This window comes from Micropterus salmoides, unplaced genomic scaffold, assembly GCF_014851395.1.
Source record: "Micropterus salmoides isolate LMB-PRFRI ecotype aquatic unplaced genomic scaffold, ASM1485139v1 Ms_hic_scaffold_4, whole genome shotgun sequence".
Taxonomy (NCBI): Eukaryota; Metazoa; Chordata; class Actinopteri; order Centrarchiformes; family Centrarchidae; genus Micropterus; species Micropterus salmoides.
The window spans coordinates 8,889,911-8,908,214 of NW_024043372.1; the positions used below are offsets into that span (position 1 = coordinate 8,889,911).

At 38.6% G+C, this 18,304-nt stretch overlaps 1 protein-coding gene across 3 annotated transcripts; it reads right to left on the minus strand.

The window, feature by feature from the left end:
• Positions 1-1,282: 1,282 nt before the first annotated feature.
• osgn1 (oxidative stress induced growth inhibitor 1) lies at positions 1,283-17,585 on the minus strand. 3 transcript variants are annotated; one of them, XM_038696930.1, is made up of 8 exons: positions 17,498-17,585; positions 7,738-7,800; positions 6,179-6,315; positions 5,847-6,038; positions 5,318-5,409; positions 4,598-4,797; positions 4,159-4,502; positions 1,283-3,993 (listed from the first exon to the last, which is right to left on the minus strand). In XM_038696930.1, the coding sequence occupies exons 1-8, from the start codon at positions 17,568-17,570 to the stop codon at positions 3,397-3,399; spliced, it is 1,698 nt and encodes a 565-aa protein (XP_038552858.1). In that variant the 5' UTR covers positions 17,571-17,585; the 3' UTR covers positions 1,283-3,396. The 3 variants fall into 3 exon arrangements, with proteins under 3 accessions (XP_038552858.1, XP_038552861.1, XP_038552860.1); XM_038696933.1 differs by lacking the exon at positions 17,498-17,585 and adding an exon at positions 13,261-13,396; XM_038696932.1 differs by lacking the exon at positions 17,498-17,585 and adding an exon at positions 13,060-13,244.
• Positions 17,586-18,304: the final 719 nt, after the last annotated feature.

Genomic DNA, 18,304 nt, shown 5'->3' on the forward strand with positions numbered 1-18,304 from the left:
CAAGGATCAAGAACGTTAAAATAACAAAGCAGACAGAACTGTGACAATTGGTGAAGCTGCACAGGATCACAGAGAGGAGCTCCCTGAAACCCTTACAGGAGAAACTGAAGCTCTTTGAACACGTTAAAGGAAACTGTGATCGAACAGCAGAACACATCAAGGTCCAGGCCCGACACACAGAGAGGAAAAGAGTTCATCTGGACTTGAACAAAGGAAAGTTGTCAAACTGCTAATCCACATCTCATCCTGTCTAAAGAGCTGTGCGACTTTTTAGGCTACTTCTACTCCACTACTTTTCTTAGTGAAATATTCTACTTTTATTTGACTACATTTATCTCACAGCTGCAGTTACTAGTTACTTTTCAAATTAAGATTTTACATGGAAAAGCACACAAAGTACAATCAGTTACAGATTAAACCAGTGGCTGGTCCAGTTTTACTCCATTGTCATGTCTCAGATGTCGTGGATGGAACTTTTCTCCTCTAAGTGTTCAGTTGTTTCATTTTATAGGAATGTATGGATCAGAAACTTGTTTTTTCTCTCCCCTCAGATTTATTTTGTGACCCTTTGGAGGGGCCTGAACCCTAGGTTGGGAGCCACTGAACTAAACTACTTGACCTTACTGTATAAGGTAGTTAAAACTTGCTCCACTGACCACTAAAACTGCATTGATTCATCAGTATTAACAATTTAACAAGTTTAAAGGTTAAAACATGTCATTTCTAATCTTTAAGTGCCATATTGTGTCTAAACATATTAAAATCAGGTGGGGGTTTTTTTACAACAAAATGTTAAGTTGATTTTTGCCGTGTCATTGCGCTACTGCTGACTAATGCTTCCATGCTATTAGCTGGGAACGCTAGGCCCACCATCTTGCATCTGCCTTGGGACACCTGTCTGTCACATGAATTAAACAACAAACATTTAAATTATTAATAAAACAATTCCTTACTGATATGAATTCCTTATTGTGTGTTTGTCTCTGTACTTTATGGTTTTGTCTACATTTGAACATTTCTGTGGTTAAAATCTGGTAACATTTTTATTCAAAAACTAGTTTTACATGGAGTGGAGGGCGGAAATATGGTAAAAATACAATAAAAGATAAAGTTGTGCTGCCTCACTGGCCTCCCCCTAAAGCACATGTTGAACATGAATGTGCTAACTTGCCTTAAACGTCTAAAGAAGCAAGATTTGAATCTTAAGTTTTGCATTATAACATGCAGGAGAAATGACATACAGCAAAGTCCAAAAAGAGAGTAAAAAGCACAACAAAACATGTCTTCTGAAAAAAGTCCTTTTAATAGAAACCCATTGACAAATGAATATGGAAAAGATTTGACTGTCAGTACAGATGGAAAGTTATTATGATGATATGAATCACCCCATTCAAACAAACATCTGCAAGCAAGTTGCGTTAAAAAAGACTGGACAAGATTTCCACTGCATAAAAAGATGGAGCCATTTTTATTCTGCTGTGAAACTAAATCTATTGCTGTGAATTGTCTTAAGACACTGCTGGCTCCTGTAGACTTCACCATCAGCATTCAGGCATTAGTTGTCAAATCTATCTCAGAGTGATGTGTATTAACCCTTAAATAAAAACAGACATGAAATAATAAGTATGTAGTGTGTTTTAAAAAGGCAATTTTATTTTAACTCAAACTGATAAAAAAAAAAAAAAAAACTGCAACTCTGCCTGTGGATGAACTGAAACGTTCTGCCAATTAATTCACTCTTTGCTTGACAAAAAGTTAAGTCACCAATTTTGACGATCAATTGGTTGTTCAAGTAATATTTTTATGCAAACATGCCATAAATTGTCCAATTACAGCTTCTCAAATGTTATTTGCTTAGTTGTCCATGATAATAACAATGGTCATTATATATCACAATATTACTCATGTGAAGAGAATTTTTCTTGTTTCCATATTAATGTGGAAATAACATAATAGTAATACTAAACCAATGCAAATAGGGCTTAAATACCAGTGCCGGTCATCTGTCATTCATATTGAAGTTCACAGTGAAGCCGGGCTTCCTTTACGTTACAGTTGCAAATTAAACATTTTCAGTGAGAAGAATTATACAAAATATATTTATACATGTTTCTCTTGTCAAGTATGAAATCTTTTCATAATCAAAGATTTACAAAGACATCAGGTAGGTAGAGTTGGCTGTTAGATGACTAAAAAGTATATTAACATAGGAAAATAAAGCACCATAGATTCACAAAACAAGCAAACCCATAATATACAGACATATACGTAAAAAATTATATAAAACAAAAAGAAGGAATTAACTTTTTACCAGCTTTTGGAAACAGCAAGTGTAACAGTGTAGTGTTGCAAACAGACGACTGCCCACATATTACACATATTGCAATGGAAACGTGTTAAGAAGAGCAAGGCTGGGGCAACGCGCATCATTTAGGTCATGTATGATAGACTTTAACCATGAAGTTACTGTAGTGATCAAGGCTCTCTTAGTGATAAACAACCGAACCAGAGCTGCGTCATATTTTCATCTTACTCCCTCGCCGCCTCTCGATTCCTTCTTTTTCCACCCTTTTCGATCTCCTTCACCGCCTCTGTTTGTGTCGGTCCTCATCAGCTCACAAAGTTAGAAAACTGTCATGTGACCGAGTTGTATTTACAGGTTATGACTGCTACTACATGATTTGAACCAATGAAAAATCTACCGCAGGATGTAAATAAGAGGAGTCAGGCATAAACTCTGGTGTTTGACTGTTTAAGAGCTGCTTTACAGAGAATCCAAATATGTGGCTGATCCGTTTGAGGTCATTTTGATGAAGTGCTGCCATTATTTGACCACTGGAGGGCAATCAATTCTTTACTGTAAAAAGTCTTACTCACTAATCATCATCACAATTCTTTAATAATCAAATGGTAAACATGTCAACTTTTATTTTTATTATTCAATTTTATTCTTTTATCTTATATTATTGTTTGGTACTTTGTTCTATTAAATGTTTGTATTATTTAAATCTCTGATATTATTTGCCTCATTGCACTCCTGAAATGTTTTAATCCTTGTTCAACCATGTAAAAGTATTTTGTAACTTTGTTTTTTTAAAAGACCCAAACACAAATCTGTCTCTCCTCCTTCCATCTATCAAACTTACACATGACTGGTCTGTATTTCTGTAGGTTTTCTCAAGCTGCTTCAGCCTTCAGGGTGCCAGTCCAGGTGTGAAGGCCACTTGTTTCACACCCTGAAACAACTTAGCAGCGTGTCTGATTTCTTCTCTGTGAACATGCCCCGTGGTTTTAATCAGCAGCAGTTCCTGTTTTGTCTTGAGCTTTTGGCTTGGATCAGATCAGAGAAGGTCGGTTTGCTTCAGTTGACTCAACCTTCCTGTCCCAGGAAACCCACTAGGAATCCAGACCACAAACCTCTGCTCCTGTCAGTGTGGTCACTCGTCTGTCCAACCATCTGTCTGTGGTCAAATCCCCCCCTCCCCGCCTCTGTCTCTTGGCGATGTCGCTAGCGATAGCCAGCGCTCCTCCTTTCAGGAACCTGACAAAGTTCTCACCAACTAGCGGCCCCATGGCGTACATGCCCGGCCCATCTGCCGCAACCACGCTGTTTGTGAATGGGTCAACCTCAATTGGGTTCCTCCGGCACGTGATTGGCTCCTCAGGGTTGATGCCAAGTGGACGCCCATTGTCATTCAGAAAAGTAAGGTTGGGGTGGGCGCCGATCAGAACGAGTGCCTTGGAGACTTGGACTACCATACGCTGGCCAGAGTCTGACTCCAGAACGCACTTCTGGTCGGGTCTGAATGCCACGACCCTATAGCGTGGGAAGCTCAGGTACCCCGGGTAAGAGGAGGGTGGCGAAGAAGTGCTGGAGGAGGATGGAGAGAGGGAGGCACGAGAGGGAGGGGTGGAGTGGTCATGGTGGTTCTGGACGTGGTCCTGTGTTTGAGGGCTCGGCTGGTACTGCTGCTGAGTCATCATCTGGTGAACCTGGAGGCCAAAGTACAGTCAGCAGGAAATTAAATCGCCAATAATTTGAATAACCAGGTGTTTTAAGTCATTTATCAAGCATGTGACTTTTCTGCAGGTTGTAAACACGTTAATTAAGTAATATTGGAAAACCATCAGCAGCTGCAGGTATCAAAGTCTCCTCACCTTGTGGTACTCTGGGTAGAGCAGTTTGGGCAGCTGGTTAAAGATGAGGTCAGGGTCAGTGACTGAGCGTCTGAAGGCGTGGTAGACGGGCGTGTTGAGATGGTGGGCGGCCAGTACTGCGTCAGCCGCTGTAAGCCCTGCCCCCACCACCAGCACCGGGTCTGAAGATTGGTCGAGCTCGCCGCGAGAGATGGCTGCTTCCAGCTCCCAGAAAGAGTGGCAGACGAAGGGCAGGGACTCACCCTCCACGCCGAGCCTGGCCGGGATGTCGTGGGTCCCCGTCGCCAACACCACATTGTGTGCCAACAGCGAGAAAGGCACCTCCTCCGAAACTGAAGAACCATCTAGCAGAAGGAGGAAACAGGAGGTGAATATGTGGCACTTGATTAAATTTTTAACAACATGCTGTAACACTAATAAGTGTTTTAATTCACTGTACCTCCCAGCTCTTCCCCCTCTCTGCGCTGCAGTCCTGTCACTCTCCAGCAGGGCGGCGACCCCTCCTGGTTGCCTGGCTGTCTGGTTACAGAAGTGACGGTTGTTCCACAGGCAAAGCTTTGCTCCAGGGACATCTGGGAAACGTAGTGTTGGTAGTAGGAGGCTATCTCTGCTGGTGTGGCCCGGTCGTTTCGTACATTTCTGGAAAAAAATAAACATGACGTTATCTTTAAATGCAAAATGTATACACAGATGTGTTATTAAATACAACATGGGACCCTTTTTTATAAATAGATAGATAGATAGATAGATAAATAGATAGTCATGGCACAAAGCATTTACAAGTGTGAGCTACCAAACAATTTTTTGTTCAGGTTGTCAACTAGCTAAAAGATTTGTTGAAGTTGGCAGCTTGGCAACAACTTTCAAGTGCAGGTGTCAGAAGTATCAGCGCACTAAACAACTTTGTTCACAATGTCATGAACACTTTAATAGCTTCAGGTTGTCAGTTAGCTAACAAGTTTCTTAAGGTTGTCAGCTAGTAAAAAACTTTGAAGTTCAAAGTTTTAAGTTAGCTAAAACATCAGCTAGTTGAGAAGTTTATTCTGAATGTATATCGACTTAAAGTCATGCATGTGTATCAAATTTTATTAACCCTGTTGTGTATTTAGCACACAAGAGTTGTGAGTCACGTGTACTGCTGGTTTTATGGTGGACAGACCTGCGTTTTTCTCTCATCCAGTCCTTCAGTTTGAGTCCAGGAAGCTCCATCCAGTTAGCCAGGCTCAGAGTTAGCATGGAGCCCTCCATAGCCTGCGAACAGCACACACAAAATAAAAAATAAATTAAAACAAAAAACTCAGCTGTATTTACCTGTATTGTTGTCAATATATTCTAGTAAAAGGTATTAAACCTAATTAAACTCTTGTTTCATTCAAATGTCAAGCTGCAGTCACGTTGCACATTGTATTGACAGTGTGTGCAAATAAGCAGCTGACAAGGGGGAACATGTTTGCATACATTACCATAATTTCTGGTAAGTAAATTTGTTTTCAGGAACATGGGCAAATACAAATACCTTGTTGGGTTTTAGCATGCCAGGAAATTTAAAGAAAGATTTTACTATCAATTAAAACAAAAGTCATATGATGCTGATGCCTGAAATGTGGGTTCATCTCTCTCTCTCTCTCTCTCATATATATATATTTATTTTTTTAAAGATGGTCAGTGAGCTTATTCTAGCTACATACATGCCAGGCTCCTCCAGGCGGACCCTTGCCCAGCACCAGGTGAGGGATGGCACGCTCCGGCTCGTAGCGCCATTCCAACGGAGATGTGTGGTCCAATCCAAAGTCACTGTCTGGGAGGAGCAGCGAATCAAAGAGCACGGCCACCGGATTGGACGATCGCCCCTCCAACCCCTCACACAGGAACTCCAGATCCTGGAGAGACAGGAGAGACACTGTGAGGGTACTGTTCGCATTTATGATCCTTCATTGAATTGAAACCACTGTATTTTATTTTTTTTGAAACAGAAACAACCTAATATGAGAGAGTGTGTGTGTGTGTGTGTGTGTGTTACCTGCTCTAGCAGCGACAGGTGAGGCTGCTCTCCCAGCTTGCTGTGCAGCAGGGGGTTGGGGTGCGATGCCTCAGGTGACAGGTAGGGGGTGTAACCTGACAACAGGTATGACAGACAGATCCCCGATGGGCCATTACCTTAAAGACGGAGAGAGAGAAAGAGACAAAAAACTTAAGAGTGAAAAAAGTGCCACAGCTGTAAAAAAGGAAAACTCAAATACAAAATAATGTAATGTTTGCAGAGATTCATTTTTTTAAAAACACAATGCAAGCACTCAAAATGTAGTTTGAATCTTGCAAAACCTTTTTGTTGGATGTCAAGTTTTTAAAGACAGAGTTTCAAACATGGCATGATATTCTTCCCATATATAATGTTCTGGTTGTTGGCAAAGAGTGTCTATACTTAGGTGGTAATAAAATAAATAAAGATTATTATTACTTGGTTTATATGCTTCTACCTGCAGTAATCTGCATTTATTTTATATTCTGAAGTAACAAACAGCCACAGCTAAATAAAAAATATATACTATCATTGCTCAGTCACTGGATGAATACGACATGAAACTCATCGGGGCTGTAACATGACTCAGCAAATCTGAATACTGCATATCAAACCCTACAACAAGCCTATGACTCAGCAAGAACACACACACAGAAGCAGTAAAACCTCGCCTGCTCACGATGACTAAAGGATATCACACATTTACTTTTTAAGCCAACAAAATAAATCCTGACCTCATTTGCAGACAAATAAAACACATTATGTTGTAATCGTGATAATGTGTAACAAAATAGTTACCCTGAAATTTGTCTGTTTGTCTTTAATCTGTAAAAAAAATAAGATACATTTTTCATAAGATAAAGGTTAGTGCATAGTAGTTTTTCCGATGAGCTACGAACTTGACCACAGGAGCGTGTAGTTTTCCTAAGTAAACACACTTCTAACATTGAGAATCCTTTCTAAATAAACAGTTTTAATTTCTACATCATTACTTTGTGCAACACTGCATCTCCCTCTTCCTGCTGTGGCTAATGTGAACACTTTCTCAGACTATGTAGCTTTTAGCCTGTAATCAATTATTAGTAAACACTTTGTGAGTATTCGTCCCAGCGCTTTCCTCGTCAACGTGTTGCTTAACTCCACGCACCGCTGTGTTTTTGGTATGTTGTAATCCAGGAGCCAAGGTGCAAAAGAAAGACTTTAATAATGATCCTTCTATCCCAGACATTTTTCCACAGCCGGACAAAAACCCTCCTTTCTCACTTCTGTGCCACTTCACATTTCAATTCACTCTTATTTGCAAGACAATAAAAATATATTTTTTCCTTGCGTCTAGTTGCACTTAAAATGGTTAATACATCCTATGTTTGTCAAGTTTACCTAACCTAATTTAAACTATATGGACATCTATTGTTTATTGGTGCATTCAAGTGTTTCTGAGAAGGTAGTAAAAAAGCACAAAGTTTCCAACCACCCAAGCAAGCTGCTGCTTTTTCCTACTGCACAATCAAAATGACGTGATGAAGTGCAATTATGACATCTTTGTGTGTGTTTCTTACCGATGATCACCACAGGAAAAATCTCTCCGGGAATAATTTCTTTATCATGAAGATCCATTTCGACTGAGAAGAGAAAGACATTATTATTATTATTATTATTATTAGAATGTGTCTTATTAGCCCTGCAACATCATTATCATTTCCATTTTTACCACTATTATCTAAAGCTGGGAAAGTGCAGTAAGGGTGAATTAGTTAATCATTTCCAAGTCATGTCAACGGTCACAATGGTCAGTCAGTACATTTCCACTGACCCCTTAGACACACACACACACACACACACACCTCTGTCTGACCTCATTGTTTAACATAGCAACATGACCTCAACTAAACAAAGACCGATATCACAGTTCCCAACACAACCAACATATGAAATGAGAGAGAGTGTGTGTGTGTGACGGTAAAGAGAGGTGAAGGAGTGAACATAGGCAGGGATGAAAGAATGAGATACAATCAATTACTATTTATTGTCCAGAACCTAAAGACATGACATTTTATTTCAAATTAATCCGAAAACCTGTCTAGCCTATAAAGAGTCTATAAAGAGCCACACATGTGTCACACATCACTAAAGACATTAAGATTAACTCAATATAATGGTTGATATGTATATGACAGTAAGTAAAAAATGTAAATAGCCTATGTGAGCCTCTGACTCAATTCCAAAGCACATGAGTAGGACGTTAAAAGGTTTCTTTGTTCTGCTGCAAATACTTTCTCAAGAAATACCAAGTCATGTGTCACCTGATCTTAACACTCTGTTGGTTTTTGCATTTTTTATTGAACTTCTTGCTTGAACCATCTGATATAAAACAGGGGCTGTAACTTTTTGGTATTTTCAGTAATAGCCCTGATAAAGACCTGAGTTTTAGTGTTTTTTTATACGTTCATCTCAGAAATGTAAAGGTTTTTCTACAACAATTTTTTTTTTCAAGTAATAAAGAAGTCAAAGTTCTTAAATGTTAAACATTAAAAGAACCTAATAATAGTGTCTGAAATAGGCAAAGTGGCAGGAGGGCTTAGACCGAGAAAAGTGTGAAACATAATATAGATCACGATGTCAACTGTCACTCGGGGGAAGTTGAGATGAGTACAGCGGCGCTAAGCGGCGGGTGTCGGCTGGTTTTAACAATCTGCAAAGTCATGCTTACACAAGCAGACAGGAAATAAAACACACAGTCAAGAGCTGAGAGAGCGAGGGGAGGAGGTGAAAAAGAGGAACGAATGAAGCAGAATGAGTGATGAAAAAAAGAGAGAGAGGTTGGGAGAGAGATAAAGAGGGTTACATAAGTGCAGTGCAGAGCTTGGCACAGAGCCCGGCCTAGAGTATGTTTCATTGCCAAAGACTTTACTGGAGAGCTCAGACATACACACACACACACTGTACATGACTACGTGCAACCCTACTAGCCCACTTTCCTTGAACTGACAGGATAATTAGTTTTCTTTCATTTTTGGAAAGTACTGAGCATATCTGCCAAGAAAAGGTGACTAACGCCTGATTTACAGTACAGAACCACAGTCATGAGAGTCAGAGGAGCCCAATGCTTTCTGTGTTTATTCATTAAGAAACTGTAATTTTGTTGTGTTTATTTTAAATAACAAAGTGGATTAAAAGTAATTACATGTTGTGAAAATCAGACCTATTTTGTCCTTTAGGTTTGAGGACTTGTTGGCAATTTCACTGTTCGTGTTGTTGCCTCTCATTGTCCTCCTCATGTACTATAACTGGAAACATATTCTATACTGCAGACCATGTTTATTCCTCTGGCTGCAAGAAAAGGGAGCATCAAATCTGGTGAGAAGTTAAAGTGAAAATATGCAACAACTTTTTGTCATTTAACACACCTGATGTTCAGGTTTTTACACTCTGTGCAACAAACTTCAGTAAGAGACACAAAATGTGTCCTGCTTAGATTTATGGACTGAGAAGAGAATTCATCCATTCAGCTTCACTGTCTCAAAACCTTACATTACAATTTAAATCTCTATCTCCATGGCTCAATAGCAACGAGGAAATTTTCTAATAATAATGATGTTGCAAACAAAGGTAAGTTTTTTCTTTCGGGTTTACACTGCAACGTTCGTCAACTGATTTCTAAACTTAATCAGATAATACCACATCTTGTTACAACCTAGCAGCCACACTCAGATTTGATTAGCTAAAGTAATTTTCAAACCAAAGGCTGTCAGTTTTATTTATTTGCGGCATCAACACACCTGGGAAGACAAGAAAGTTCTACAATGAGCCAGATATTGGCAGTAGTAACAGTCAATTACTGCCAGTGAAAGTTTATCCTTCAGGCGCATCACGTGATTAACTTATCAAAACCGTATGACAACAATGACACCGCACTTCTTCCTTAGGCGTGCACAATGAGTGTGTGCGTGTGAATTAGTCAACAATCGTAAACACATATGTGCTGGGTGATGATGCAAGCCACGTTTCAGATCAGTTGGATAATCAGTGCTAACACACTTACATAATCATATAACTGCATATTAAAAAAATAAAAAGAAGCTCAATTCACAAAACAAGCCATTGTTTCAACACCTCGGAATCAAATACAGGATTTCAACAAAGAGTTTTTAAATTTTACCAGATATTTTGCAATTAACATAGTAAAATAATCCCTGCTGAGCCAACTGTGACCTTTACTTCTAGGTTTATAACTTCTCCATTACTGAAAAAATAAAATAATTGTCATCTATTCTTTAATAAAAATGAGTGTAAATAAAATGTGTATATGCTTCAAAAAGGTTTCTTAAAAAAACAGTTTTGGTGGTTGTGTCGGCTCTATTATTAAAAGATTTTAAACAACGCCCAGCCAAAGTAATTTCTTTCATGGTTTTGTCGGATGGGACAAACAAGGGGTTCATGAAAAATGGCAAACAACAAGTGAGATAGTGAGCATCCATGTCTTGGAGCGCTGCTGAAGTTTGTCCGGGGAATGAACAAAGGAAGATCCGGCCCTAGTCGTCAACGTGACTCTCACAGGAGTCATATTCCTCTGATGCAAATATAGCAAAGTCAAATCTTATCCAGCTGCTGCTGTTATTTTAATGCAGACACTTCTTTGAATTTAAGCCGTCTTTTGTGTTAAGTGACGCCCCCCATGACTCACAACAGCAAACACAGGAATGCTCCATCTGGCACCTGTACTGTTGCCCTTCTGAAGTCATCCTGCGGCTGGACGGCCCATCTGCCATCTGCACAAGCCAGACGGCTAATGAGATTTTAATTATCTGCCCACTGAACAGCAAAACGCCTGCCGGAATCTGTGCAGAAACTGTTCTTTATAAACCGAATTAACTGGTGTGTAGTAATACAGACAGTCTAACAAAGTTGTCGATTAGTAGGTGGGTACAACGTTATCAATCAAAACTGACAAACATTGACTGGTTGGTGACTCACTGGTGACTGGCTAACTTTCTAGTCACTATTACTAACTCAAGCCTAAAACATCTTACACTGCATAAATTAGCAGCTAGTGGACTTTTCCTCTACTCATATTCTTTTCTTACTCCCTGCTGGTTTAAGTAACTGAATATCCTGACAAAACACCACGGTTGGATTTCAGCATTATATAAACGTAACAAGTTGTTGTCAGTAGTTTACATGTCACCTGCTAAGCACACATACACGGAGACCCCAGGCAGCCACTCCGCCCCTCTTAAGCACTGAGCATCCTCTAACATGCTGTTTAATTAAAGACAATACTGCTGAATTAAATTTTCTTATTTCATATATAATAATTTAAAAGAATTAAGCATTTAATTGCAAAAGTTTAGTAAATGTATGTGTTAAATAACCGTGATTATGATTTTTCCCATAATCCAGCAGCCCTAGAATTTAACTACATACATTTACTCAAGTGGATGTAGGTACCAGGACATCACCCATCGAGTTTGACATTTTGGCTGCCAACATCTTGGGTTGTTTTTTTTTTTTTGGAAACACAAGAGGGTGTAGCTGGGGACGGATATGCATTGCTATGCCTGATATGCCGCCGTGGTAGCGACTTATCAATCACAAGGTAGCCACGCCCTAAAACATCCTGCTTTATCTATTTTACTTAACATAATGCTAAAGAAGACTTGAAACTAGAGATTGAGACCATAAACTCATTAGTGAAATGTTTACTGAGGTAATAAGTGAGAAGTAAGCTAATTTTGTCATAGATGCCTATGCAATAAAATGTCACCCCCTGCAGGCCAGAATGAATGCAGGTTTAATACACTTCTGCATTGTCTTCACTTTTTTGTGTTTTTTTGTACTTCACCACATGTAAGAGGGGAAAATTACTTCACTGAATTAAGATTTTACATCTAAAACATATTCAGTTAGTACATTATGATGCACTGTTGTCTACATTTAACTACCTAGATTTAACTAGGTTGTTAAAATTAGCTCCACCATGACAACATTAAAATGCTACTTATTCATGCTGTTTTGGATAATGTAGCGTATATATTTTTTTACTTTTAATACCGTTTTAAGTCAATACATTTTTTCACTTGTAGACTAAATGTTACGTCAAAACATCTAAATTCTTATTCCCAAACTGACCCGGACAACAAACTTAAGTCTTCCCATTATAAATCCTGGGGAGACAAATTTGATCAAGTGAGCATCTCTAGGGGAAAGTAACATTTACTCAAGCAGGCTACTGTACTAGGCCTACTTGTACTTACTTCACATGAGTATTTCCATTGTATGCTACATTACACTTCTGCAGATTTAGATTAATGTCTTACATTAATAAAAAATATATTATGATGTATACTTTATTATTTAAACTACCAATCAGTACCTCTACCAGCTGCAACATTAACGATGCTTATAATGCATCACTTGTTATAATCCTGTAATATAATATGCATTAAGCATGGGTGCTGCAATGCGAAGTTGGCTATAGTTTGGTGCCAATATTCGCTTGTAACAGAGTATTTTTACACTGTGGTATTGCTACTTTTACTGAAGTTAAAACATCTGAATGCTTCTTCCACCACAGTCTAAAGGCAGATTTTAGCCGGAAACATGGAGAGACGTCAAAGTGTGTGACTGGAAATTTGTCTGAGACCCCCCCCCCCCTCCGCCGGTGAACTGCACGACTCCCATCACGTCAGTGTGAGCTGAGGACAGAGACCTGCACTCACTGAGTACCGTTAACACAAAGCTACTGTATAAAACAAGCGTAATAACCGACACCCCGATGACACACGTGCTAATCTCAGACCCGCATACCGTCCCGCATGCGCTTCACGCATCTATCTCTTTATACAACCTAACGTTATGAATTCAAGATGAAGGTGACTCACAGATATTTCCTGGTGATGCGGCTCTCTGTGTCCTCCTCCAGCTATCGGAGTCTTACACAAAAGGGGAGAATATGTTTATATGTTATGTTCCCCTGCTGCTTCTCAGTCAGTCATTTCGCAGCTCTGCTCCACGCGTTTTATCCGGTTTCTTCCGCACGTGTGCTACACAAACCTCGAGCTGCCGCTCAGAGCTGTACTCACAGATTATATACCGCTTCAGGCAGTCCGGACAGCCGACCAATCAGCAGCGAGCACCCTCGTCTCTCACCCCTCCCTCTTCTGCGACATGGTGACGACACGAGAATGACGTAACGGGCGTGATGTTGGGATGAAGAACTCCGACCTGTAATTTATTTATAACAAGATTGATATTGATTGAAAGACTAAAATAGCCTACTTCCACACGCACAAACACGTTTACTATTTTATTTATTTATTTGATGAACTGTATGAATTGAATTCACAATGTACTCACGCTTACGGTTTTTACTTTTATTTTTATATTTAATTTAAACACACGTTTACTTTTACAAATATTTTTTATTTAGTATTTTTAATTTAGATGTTTAATCATTTAAAAAAATTACACACACACACACACTTACGTTTTTTTAAATTTTTTATTTAATGAACTGCATGAGATGAACTGTTCTTTTGTATTATCTTTTGAGCTTTGGCAATATTGTTCTTGGACATTCATGCCAATAAAGCAAAACTGAATTGAGATTGTAAATTAATATATATTTTGAACCTCTTTATTTTATGTAGAAAATTTTACATTCACGGTAAATAGTCCGAGAAGAAACCGCAATTAGCACATTTTATGAAAAAAATGAAACATAATGTTGAAATTTTATTTGGTTCAAAGAATAGTAAAGCATTCAAAACAGTGTATACAGTATGTTACGCTTTAAATATTTTTCTTAATGCCTTTGTTGTTTGTTACATGATGCCCCTTGTTCTTTGTTTATAAAGTATATGTCCTGTTCTATTATTTTGCAATTTTATGTACTTTTGTTTTGATTAAAGATCTTTGTAAGAGATGAATTCAATTTTTTATAAATCTCCGACCTTTAGCAATATTAACATGTGCCTTGTTTCAGAAAGAAATTGTACATATTACACATGTTGTATCATATTGGAACCGATTTGTAACTGCATAGACTGTATTTAAAGTGTAAATGACACCGTCTCTAAAAAAAGGTCTGGATGATTCCTCACAAATTCTTGATTGTTAATAGAAACTGTTCTGCACCTCTTTTGACCTCATTTACACACCACCAGCACACCACCAACTTCTGGCTAAACTTCAGCAGATTCATTATTGACCATGTTTACAGGAAATTTGCATTGATGTGGGAGATTGACTTTTATAAAAGCAAAATATCCCAAAGAAAATAAAAGTATACTGTGAAGTGCATTTATTTCTTTGTACTATTCCTCCATGGAGGTTGTCTATTATATAAATTAAATTTCTCAATCCAATACCAAAACGGCTGTGAAAACGTAAGTGGACCTCTCTAAATAACCATACATAATATAGACTAACCGTGGCAAAATTCTTGTTATTTGTGTATTTTTATGTACCCTACTTGTATATTGTTCTGTATACTTACACTCAACAAAATTATAAACGCACATTTTTGAGTGGCCTTTTATTGTGGCCAGCCTAAGGCACACCCATGCTGTCTGATTAGCATCTTGGTATGCCACACCTATGAGGTGGATGGATTATCTCGGCAAAGGAGAAGTGCTAAGTAATGCAGATTTTGAAAGATTTGTGAGCAATATTTAAGATAAATAGGCCTTTTCTGTACATGGAGAAAGTCTTAGATCTTTGAGTTTAGCTCAGAATGAATGGGGGCAAAAACAAAAAAGTGTTGCGTTTAGAATTTTGTTTGTTCCTTTTACACTATAATGCTTTTCTTGCAACAAAGTAAAATAGAAGAAAAAGAGTTCAGACCAAGAAGAGTAGAGAAGTTCAACATAAAAATCTACTTTTTACAACAAAAAGGGTTTAATGCATGTAATTGAATTTAAGTGGTGGAAAGTAACTAAATACACACATACATACTCAAGTACTGTACTTGAGCACAGTACTGAGGTACCTTGACTTTACTTGAGTATTCAATTTTTCTGCTACTTTGACTCCACGCCATTTCAGAGGGAAAAACTGTAATTAATATTTCACTATATTTTTTAAGTTAGTTTTTAAGTTATTTTGTATGTCATATGAAATTTAAACAGAGCAGGGGCTCTTTTTTTTTTTGTATCTTAAATTCTTTCAATTCAGTTCAACTATATTGCCAAAGCTACAAATAAATTGCAAAAGAACAACTCATTTCATAGTTCATCAACTAAAGTAAATAAAACAGTAAAAGTGTTTGTGTGAGTAAAAAGTAAAAATATATATTAAAACAAACCTAAAAAAAAACCCCACATCAATGTGAAATTAAAAAATAAAAAGGAACAATTACTAAAATAACAATGAAAATAATAATTAGAAAATTTTATAGAACAATTGTTTAATATATTTATCTGTCTAGTCTGAGTTTCCACTGGTTGTCCTCAGTTCGTAGCATGAGGAGATATTTTGCTGCAATTATTTATAATTCTTCTCCTCTCAGACTGAGGCAGAGCAGTATTTAATAAGAGTTTGGTCAATTTTCATGCAACCTTTTTCTGTTTATATATTTAAAGACCGTTTGTCTGGTCATAGCTTAATTTCTTTGTTTAATTACGAAGAACGTACACTAAAAGAGGAACAAAGACAAAACACTTTCTTATGCACATTTTGAAGTATCGCTTTAGAAAAGGTTAGAGGAAACGGCAAAATTATAATAAGAAGAATAAGTCCTGATGTAGCGAACATGTAGCTCAAGTCCGATCAGCTGTTTCCGCAGTCTGCGTCTTGCCGGTTACTCCGATTACGCACGGAGACATGGCTGGTCCGGCCTGCTTTAAACACATTCCTGAAGATCTCTCTCCATTTTTCTCAGATCCATGTCTTGTTTCAACTACTGACATAACTATGCTTGCCGTAGCCTGGTTTATTCTCTCCAAACCAACTAATGGAAACGTACCTAATTCGCAGTTTCCTTTTCTCTCTTTTTTAGCAACATTTCAAAAGTCCGCTTAAAATTCCCAAGACAATTGGATGGAAACATGGCTACTGATGTTGTTTCTGTCATGGGATATATGTTGTAGAAGTTTCCACTTAGCTTTTGTTAAAATTATACAGTCAAAATCTTAGTCTTGAAATGTTGTGCAAACATTCGTGGTTCCCAGAGGATGAATCTTACTGACTTGGCACCACCAGCTGGCCAAAGTTTAAAATTATCCAGTGAAACGTCTCTGCTCAGTGGATTGGCAGAACAGTTTGCGCCGCCATTCGTGGTTCCCAGATGATAAATCCTAACGATGTTGATGATCTACTGACTTTTCCTCTTGTACTACGAGCAGGTTGACATTTTGTTTTGGTTTTGAATGAAATGTCTCTATAAATACTGAATGGAATACTCTGAACTTTGACAATCATGTTCCCCTCATGATGAATTATAATAACTCTGGTGATCCCTTCACTTTTCATCATTATGTCAAAATTTCAACTTGTCCAATATTTTGTTAGTAACTTGCAAAATTAATTACATTCCCATCTGCCTCAGCTGTAACAGTTAACATTTGTATTGTGAGCATACAATTATTAAAAATAATTTTTTTATTATGGAGCCACTTTGTAACTGAAAAGGAATATAAAAATGTTTATTTAATGTTGTGTTCATTGACAGAGTAGTTTGATGTATTTTTCATCATCCCACTTGTGGAAAATTTGGACAACCCCCCCCTTTAATATTTTATTTCTTGGTTTAGTCATCTATTAAGTATCATTGTTATCACAGTTTCATGATTGACAGCAGCATACTCTGCACGGACCACCTGTTAAACTGTCTCACTGCCACTGGTTTCTGGCTCTTTCCATCATTATGTAACAGGCTGCCCACTTGCTGCTGCGTTGCTTTTCTCATCACTTTGTTTGTTCATTGGTTGGGTCACCTCAGCAAAACCACAGGGAGCGAATCTCTGATCAGAATATATAAGACCATCACTGGCTGTATGCATATGGGAGACATGTTAATACGCCCAAAAGCCCTCTGATTCAGAGTGCAATCAAGAGTTTTTTAGCTTTGCATGACATTTAACTAACAGGAGAAAAGGTTGGTCAACTGGCACTTGATGTTGTGGTGCTAAAAGGAAAAGTCAGGGGGTCCTGAAAAAATGACTCTTTATCCTTTAGTGACTATGAACACCTAGCAGAGGTGTAAACTGACCATGGAAAGTAGTTACAGTTGCAATTATTTTATCCTTCATCACGTTGATCACAAGGCAAACAGTAGAAATGCACCATTCACATAAAGTAATTTCCATAAAGTCCGCTTACCAGCCACTTTCCTGGTTCCCCAGGCCCTTTTATTGCCATCTTCTATCTGTTCTGCCCTCAGACTTTCCCTCATTTCCACATTACCTGGCTGTTCCACCCATTTACACACCTGTTCGCACTTCTCCCATCAGCCATGCAGTAACCTGACCTTCCCTGCTCACCTGTTTCCACTCTCGCTCATCAGCCCTAAACAGCCATTTTTCACTCACTCCTTGCCAAATCGTTCTTTGTTATGTTGCTGTGTGCTTCATGTCTCGGGTCCCCGGTTCTGTCTGCTTTTCCTTTTACCTGTTTATTGGACTTTGGATTCCTGCCTGCTCCTTGTTGGATTTGTTTGTTTTGATTGCCTTCTCTGGTTTTGACTCTTGCCTTCCTCACCATCATGTAAGCATGTGTTCCTCATAGTCCATCCATCGTCAACCGCTTATCCTGCGTAGAGGTTTGTGGGGGGCTGGAGTTCGTCCTGGGTACACCCTGGACAGGTCGGCAATCCATCGCAGGGCTGTTCCTCATAGTGTTATATTTGCCAGATGATCCTCTGCTTTAGCACCCCGCTGCATCACCGGACTGGTGTCATTAAAAGAACGAGGCCTCTGACACGATCCAAAACGCAACACACCCAAAGAGTCAACACTGGCAGCAGCGTGATATTAAGAGCTGCCACATCTCCTTATTCGTTCTTTCCTCTCTGTCTGCCTCAAAACACATTTTTTTCCCCTGTGGTGATGATGGACCATGTTTGTAGAGGCAAAGTCTGTTGGTATTTGACATTAACACACAGACCTGAGACTTACAGCAATACAGCCG